Consider the following 7,937-nt stretch of genomic DNA (forward strand, 5'->3'; position numbering starts at 1 on the left):
GGAGGATTTTCCTGCTCAAAGACCAGGGCCTATTTTGCGATTCTGCACTGCGTGACTTTAACAGACAATTGCGCGGTTGTGCGACGCTGTACCCAAATGAAATTTACGTCCTTTTTTTCACACAAACAGAGCTTTCTTTTGGTAGTATTTGATCACCTGTGCAATTTTTACTTTTTGCGCTATAGACAAAAAAAGAGCGACAATTTTAAAAAAATAACAATATTTTTCACATTTTTTTATATGAAATTCCCCAAAAAATATGTAAAAATCAAAATTTTAACATTTTAGGCCAATTTGTTTTCTGCTACATATGTTTGGTAAAAAAAATCGCAATAAGCGAATTTTGATTTGGTTTGCGCAAAAGTTATTGCGTTTACTAACTAAGGGAAAGATTTATGTTATTTTTATTGTTTTTTTTTTTTAACCAGTAATGGCGGCGATCTGCGATTTTTTTTGCAGGACTGCGACATTGCGGCGGAAAAATCGGACCCTTGACTAACATTTTTGACACTTTTGGGGGTACCAGTGATATTACTACAGTAATCAGTGCTATACATATGCACTGTTACTGTAAAAATGGCACTGGAAGGAAGTGGTTAACTTTATTAGTGATCAAGGGGTTAAGTGTGTCCCTAGGGGCGTGATTCTAACTGTAAAGGGGCGTGGCTAGTGATATAACCACAGAGACATACGATCCTACATAGCAGGATCGTGTAGCCTCTGCAGTTACACCAGGGAGAATGACAGACGGCATTAGCCGCCTGCCTTTCTCCCTGTCCACCGGGAGATCACGGGTGACCGGCGGACATCGGAGCAGCCGGTCACTCGCGCGGGGATGCCCGTGAACGAGCGGGGGGCAGGAGCGCTCCTCCGGCGGCGTGTGCTCGCCCCCTAGAGGCTTGTAGGTGAGTGATGTAGCCCTACATCGGTTTGCCTGTACGGGGCTGACTGCCGCAGTAAATAGTCGTGCGGCGGTCGGCAAGCGGTTAAGAGTGTTTTTTTTTGGGGGGGGGGGGGTTTAGATTTAATTATCTATGTTATACATCACTGTTTTTTTTTTTTTTCTGAAGCATTGATTATTGTTTGGGAGGTATGTGCACTTGTTCATTTAATACTTGTGCCATATAATACAGAAATGCAATGTAGCAACTATAAGCAAGGTTGTAATAAGGACAGCTCCTTTGTATGGTCCTTCTCTGAGTCACTTTTAACCACTTGCCAACCAGCTGCCGCAGTTATACGGCGGGAGGTTGGCAGGTTCCCGCGAATCGCCGTACCTGTACAGTGGTTCACGGAAGCGATCCTGTGGCCGCACGCCTGTGCCCACTCGCTAGCGGTGAAGACGAGGCGCGGGGCCGGTGGCCGCACTTGCCGCTGGGCACCTGCAATCGCTCCCCGTGAAGAGAGAACGGCAGTTTGCTGTTGTAAACCCAACAGACCGTTCTTCTCTCTATCAACACAGAGCCCCTGTGTTCCTGCTATTTAGGAACACAGGTCTCTGTGTTGATATTACAAGCCCACCCCCCCCCCACAGTTATAAAACACCCCCTAGGCTCACACTTAATCGTTTGATTGCCCCTGGGTTAACCCCTTCCCTGCCAGTGTCATTAGTACAGTAACAGTGCATATTTTTAGAACTGATTACTGGTAGTGTCACTGATCCCCCCACACTGTTCATAGCACAAAAAATAAAATGTCAGTTAGGGGTCCAATCTGTCTGTTGCAATGTCGCAGTCCCGCTAAAAATTGCAGATCGCCGCCATTACTAATAAAAAAATATAAATATATAACATAAATCTTTCCCCTAGTTTGTAGATGTGATAAACCAATCAAAATACACTTATTGGGATTATTTTTTACCAAAAATATGTAGCAGAACCCAAATTAGCCTAACATGATGAAAAAATCTGATTTTTAATTTTGTTTATTGGGAATGTTATATAGCAGACAGTGAAAATTATTGTTTTTTTGTTTTTTTTTTTTCAAAATTGTTGCTCTTTTTTTGTTTATAACACAAAAAATAAAAATTGCGCAGGCGATCAAATACCACCAAAAGATTGTATATTTGAACAAAGATTCCGCTCGCACCACTCTGAGTTTATGGCGAGTTTAATCTCTCTGTGAACATGTCTACATCTCATTGGTTTTATTTGAGACGTTGTTCACACCAAGAATGATCCTAAAACTGCTTTGATTGGATATTATGCGTTTTCTATGTGTACTACTGCATTCTCTTTTGTTGTTTGTTCCCTGTATCGTTCATTTTTCTCAATAAAAATGTATTAAACAAGAAAATACCACCAAAAGAAAGCTCTATTTGTGGGGGACATCAATTGTATTTGGGTACAGCGTTGCTCGACTGCACAATTGTCCGTTAAATAACGCAGTGCCAAATCGCAAAATATAGCCTGGTCATTAAAGAGGAAGTAAACCCTCCTCTGACACTTTTACCTATAGATGATCCTATGATAAGGCTTACCTATAGGTACTGTAAATATCTCCTAAACCTGTACCGTTTAGGAGATATTTACCTTACATGCAGGCAGCGACATCACTGGCGCATGCGCTCTGAAGGAACGTCCGCTGGTGCCATTCCTTCAGAGCCCCGTGCCGTGACCATTGGCTCCCGCACGCGTGCCCGGGAGTGACGTCACCGCGGCTCCGGCCAATCTGATGGCCGGATGCCGCGATCCCGGAAGACGGGCGACTGGACATGTCGCCCATCATACAGGTAAGCGGACGGCACTGCGAGGGCTCGTTCTAAGGTAAGTATTTCATAATGAGCTAGTATGCGATGCATACTAGCTCATTATGTGTTTCTCTTTCAGGTCAAAAAAAATAAATGTTTTACAACCTCTTTAAGGGGGTAAATCCGGTCCAGAAGTGGTTAAGTTGTGCATTCAATTCCCTTTGGCGTCCTTAGTCGTCATGACCACCATATTTTCCATAAATAAACATGGCTGAGGCGTTACCTCGGTGTAGGATGCAATAGCGTTGCCCTCACCAAAGATGGCGTCTGACCGGTTTCATACGAACCCGACCATGGCAGACAGGAGACGTGCTGCAGGTAGCTCCCCGGTCCCCCGGCCTCCTCAGCGACAGACCAGCGAGGCCGATTTCCTGGTGCAGGCTGGAGTGCGGACTATGATGAGAGAAGCTGTCCTGAAATTACTGGAAGCCAGGCCGGAGGATCCAATGGCCTTCCTGGCAGATTATTTTGGGAAGCTCGGGCCGGGCCCTGCAGGTGGAGCTGCGGCTGATCACGGCCCCCCGTTACCAGGACAACAGCGCCTGGCTCGTGCCTTGTGGTACCTCAAGCTGGCTCATCACTCACAAAGGTCTGCCTAACGTGTATGGTGACATGCAGGGTTGTTTGTACAGAGGAGAGGGAGTTTTTATGTGTTTCTATATGTCTGTATATTTCAGGGACCTACAGAAGGATTTGCTGGGTAGACAACATGGCCTTATTCAGTTAACCACTTCAACTCCAGAATGTTTACCCCCCCCGGACATCTTACACCCACGCAAGTCTTCAATTTCACACTTATTCTATCAGTAAACTTACCTTATATTCTGATATGCAGTATTGCATTTTTATTATTAGTATTATAGTAATTCCAGCGACATCCATGCCTGCAGGTAGAAGGTGGTGACGGCCATCTTGGTACTCCCTGCGCTGCTCAGCACCAAACTGAATATATAGTGAGATAGACTATTTCACGTGGTCGTGGTAAAATAGTCTATTTCAGTATATATGGTGCGTTCACTGCTAAAATAAGTAGGAAATTGAAGAGTTGTGTGGGTGTAAGAACATATCCGCTGCCACCTTTTGTGTTCTGTCAGATTAGAAAACCTATTTTAACATATAGCCGCCATGTTGGAACGCATAGTGCATGCGCAATAAGCTATTTTGTTTGCAATGTGCCTTCCATTGCATTTTATGATGGGTAGCGGTATTCTGATAGAAAACTGGCCTAACCCAGTTTAGCCATATACAGTTTTTGCCTCATCATATGCCACTTTCTTACCACCCTTAAGGACTGGGCTCGACAAATCCCAGGCGCCAGGTTGCCTTAGTGACAACAAATATTGTGCCCTGCCGCCCAAATGCTTCCACTGCCTTTTAGACCCTGCATGTCTCATTGAAGAGAAGCTGTCCCCCAAAAAAACATCACCCAGGGGACTTTTTGTCCCTTTCTGTGATTTTGGGAGGGGGGGGGGGGAGAATTAAAGTGTCAACCAAACCAATAAAATCCCCCCCCCAATCCTCACATATACGCACGTACAAATGTAAACACATGTGTCGGGGCTCCAACGGCAGAAATCATGGATTGCGATACAACTTGTATATTACCGTGCACGCTGGAATGAGAGCAATACTACACTGAACAAAATTATAAACCCAACGCTTTTTTGAAGCATGACATGTTGGGTATTAATTTAGTCAGTGTAACATTTAGTCAGTGTAACATTATCTTTCACAATTATAGAAAAATATTGGGCAAACCTTACTGTTTTTTTTTTTTTTTATTCAAAAGTGTATTTTTTTTTCCAAAAAAAAAAAAAATTGCGTTTGTAAGACTGCTGCGCAAATACGGTGTGACAAAGTATTGCAACAATCTCCATTCTATTCTCTAGGGTCTCTGCTAAAAAAAATGTGTGTGTGTATATAATATATATAGATAGATAGATAGAGTGTGTATGTATGTCTGGGGGTTCAAAGTAATTTTCTAGCAAAGAATACAGATTTTTAACTTGTAAACAACAAGTGTCAGAAATAGGCGAGGTCCAGAAGTGGTTAAATTGTTCTCTCAGATACCTCTGTGTTTCCTTTTCTGATGGGTCGTGTTGTACAGCTCTGCCACCCTGCTGATCCTTGGCCACTGCAGGCACATGATATTCCTGGGTGTGATAAATGACTGCTGCCCATTGTGATTTCTTCTGTCAGCTCCTGTGTCACTACAGGAAGTGCAAAGGTTTCTGCTGAGAGATTTCTCCTCATTACCTGACTTTTTGGGGCATGAAGTCAGTAGAAATCTCTCCAATAGAAACAGACTAGAATAAAAAAACCTGGTTCCAAGCATTTGAGGTCTAGAGGCACCATCGCTAGTACATTGCATTTGCCTGCGCAATGGTAGCAGTACTTTTATAGCTGATAATGGTAATTGACTGTGTGCCATTTTTGGCTGCAGGGTTGAGAAGGGGATCGTGGTGGGCAAATGTATGGGATATGGTTTTTAAAAGAGAAGCGTGACCAAAGCTCTTTTAGCCATACTTCTTATGTGGGTCAACAGAGTGCACTTGCTGCTCTCCTGTCACCCAGAAACAGCTGGCTGACCTCAATAGCTGCTCCAGACTCTGATTAAATCCTGACAATAATGTCGGGATTCACCTAGTTGCCTTACAGGCAGCTAGCTCAGCCTCCCAGTGCACTGCTCCCATCCCCACTCCTGCATGGCGCTCCAATGAGCACTGGAGGGGCAGAGTCGAGGTAGGTGACTGATAATCACTGCTCTTTGCTCAGAGCGGACCTGAGAACTGAGCGATCAGCAGTCGCATGATTGCTCCGATCTTGGCTTTAGTGCCGATAGGGGATAAGCTTGCAGCATTCAACCAATGCTGCAGGAGGTAAGTAGGTATATTTGTTTTTCAAGTTCCCACGCTTCTCCTTTTAAGGTTTTACAAAGAAAGCCAAAATGACTTGCTTTTTACTAATTTTTGCTTTTTTTTTTATGTACAGGACTGCTTTTAACAACAATCTGAGTGTTGCTTATGACTGCCTGAGTGCTGGAGGAAAGAAGAAAAAGCCAGGTTTGAATGGCAAGACTCACACTGACTTACTGACCAAAATTTGTCAAGGTGACCTGCCTAAAGAGACTTTGTCTGCCCTCCTAAAGAAGATCCAGTGCCGAGACCATGAGGCTGTGCCATTTGATGTTTTCCGTTATGGGGTAGTGACCTGCTTTGTGCTGATAGAGTTCAGATCCAAAGTGGACACTTTGTTTAATATACTAGATGTGGATAGCAAGTCGGACCAAAAAGTTTGTCAGACAGTACTGGACACTTTGGAAGAAGCTTTGGTTGCCAGTGACTCATCGGTCCCTGCTAGTTATTTGGAAGCTGGTTCAAAACTAGGACCTGATTGTTTGGCCGTTGCCATGAACCGTGCTCTGTTAGGTAAAACCGGTGTCCCTATGAGCCGCAGTGAATTTTTAAAGGAAGCATGTTCCCTCTTTCTTGATAAAGTCAAACCAGTTCATTGAATGCCCACTGATCTGTGCTCTTTATTCTCAATAATATGCTGCTTTCATCATTTCTACATTCCATCTTTACAGCAAATAAGCTGATTTATTTCAATTCCCACGTAATACACTAGTAAATGTCATCTTGGCTGGATTCTCGGAGGATGTACCCCACTTTGAGGCACTTGGAGTCGGGGTACTGCTGCTCCTCGTGTGTGGAGGACTGCTGCCACCATCTTGGTGCGGGTGGATTCTTTCAGGTGCTTGGTCGTGGTTGACTGTCAATCCTTATCCATATCGGTAGCAGTGTGAAGCGGCTCTCCGATGAGCCAGTTAGGGTAGCCAGAGCTGCTGTGAATCTGCAGGATTATGTCGGATTCTCGTGGCGGCTGGCGGAGCTCTGATCAGTTATGTCCGACCATTTTGGCGGTAGCCACGTCCCTCACACACTAGTGTAATGTTGCACATTGTCTTTTTTTTTCTTTTTTCATGAGAATATTGGTTTATTTTGAAAGTCTCATATTGCTGGTTCATACAGCAGTGCGAAAAAGATTACGCAGTTTGGCCCTTCTGGTTCCGCTTTGAAAGTCCCAACTCAAGGAAGTATTTTTTGAGCTAAGTGGGTTATAACATCTGGCAGGTTTCTGTTGCTGTCAGTGGTCCCCATTGGGCAGATTTTTTTTTTTTGCTTGCATATACCTGCACCAGTTTCTTCTTCTGCTTCTTCCTTGTGGGTTTTTTTTTTTTTTTTTTTTTTTTTTTTTAAATATGAAATTTCCCCCCCCCCCCAAAAAAAATTTAAAAAATCAAATTTTTTTACATTTTTGGCCAATTTGTTTTCTGCTACCTATGTTTGGGTAAAAAAAATCACAATAAGCGTATTTTGATTGGTTTGCGCAAAAGTTATTGCGTTTTACTAACTAAGGGAAAGATTTTGGTCTTTTTATTTGTGGGACTGCGACATTGCGGCCGACAGATCGGACCCTAGACTGACATTTTTGACACTTTTGGTGGTACCAGTGACATTACTACAGTAATCAGTGCTATACATATGCACTGTTACTGTAAAAATGACACTGGCAGGGAAGGGGTTAACTTTATTGGGGAAGGAGGGGTTAAGTGTGTCCCTAGGGGCGTGTTTCTAACTGTGCAGGGATGTGGCTTTACATGTAACAGCAGAGATCAATGGTCCTACATAGCAGGACCGTTAGATCTCTGCTGTTACACAGGGAAGAATGACTTTGTTTACATTAGCCGTCTGCCTTTCTCCCTTCACAGCGGACGATCGCGAGTGACCGGCGGACATCGGGTCTGCCGGTCACACGCGCGGACTTGTTAGGGAACGAGCCGGGGAGAGAGCGCGCCTCCGGCGGTGCAAGCTCGCCCTCTATTGGCTCACAGGCTAGTGACGTACCGGTACGTCACTTTGCCTGGCCGGGGCTGACCGCTGCAGTATATGTACTTGCGGCGGTCGGCAAGCGGTTAAAAAAAAAAAACGAATGGAACAAAAAAGGGATGTAAACGGACAAACGTTCCGTTTATGCATGAATAAATGGCTCCAGGACTCAAGTTGATGTGAAAAACTGGTGTAACAACGGATGACAAACTCATGAAAAACTCCCACCTGATTTTTCTTTGGTAAAACGTGACAACTGATGAAACGAACGGTCCACATGTGCTAAAGAGGTCTAAATA

General features: G+C 44.1%; 1 protein-coding gene across 1 annotated transcript; it reads left to right on the forward strand.

The window, feature by feature from the left end:
* The first annotated feature begins 2,983 nt into the window (after positions 1–2,983).
* TPGS1 (tubulin polyglutamylase complex subunit 1) lies at positions 2,984–6,476 on the forward strand. Its single transcript, XM_082262785.1, has 2 exons — positions 2,984–3,338; positions 5,741–6,476. The coding sequence occupies exons 1-2, from the start codon at positions 3,010–3,012 to the stop codon at positions 6,261–6,263; spliced, it is 852 nt and encodes a 283-aa protein (XP_082118911.1). The 5' UTR covers positions 2,984–3,009; the 3' UTR covers positions 6,264–6,476.
* Positions 6,477–7,937: the final 1,461 nt, after the last annotated feature.

This window comes from Pelophylax lessonae, assembly GCF_965119305.1.
Source record: "Pelophylax lessonae genome assembly, chromosome: 1".
In the NCBI taxonomy this organism is placed as follows: domain Eukaryota; kingdom Metazoa; phylum Chordata; class Amphibia; order Anura; family Ranidae; genus Pelophylax; species Pelophylax lessonae.

What these genes read in the sequence shown, in the direction of transcription:
- TPGS1 (XM_082262785.1), top strand. Translation starts at nt 3,010, where the DNA reads ATGGCGTCTGACCGGTTTCATACGAACCCGACCATGGCAGACAGGAGA. An exon ending in CTGGCTCATCACTCACAAAG is followed by an intron (nt 3,339 to 5,740) that starts GTCTGCCTAACG and finishes TTTTATGTACAG; the next exon opens with GACTGCTTTTAACAACAATC.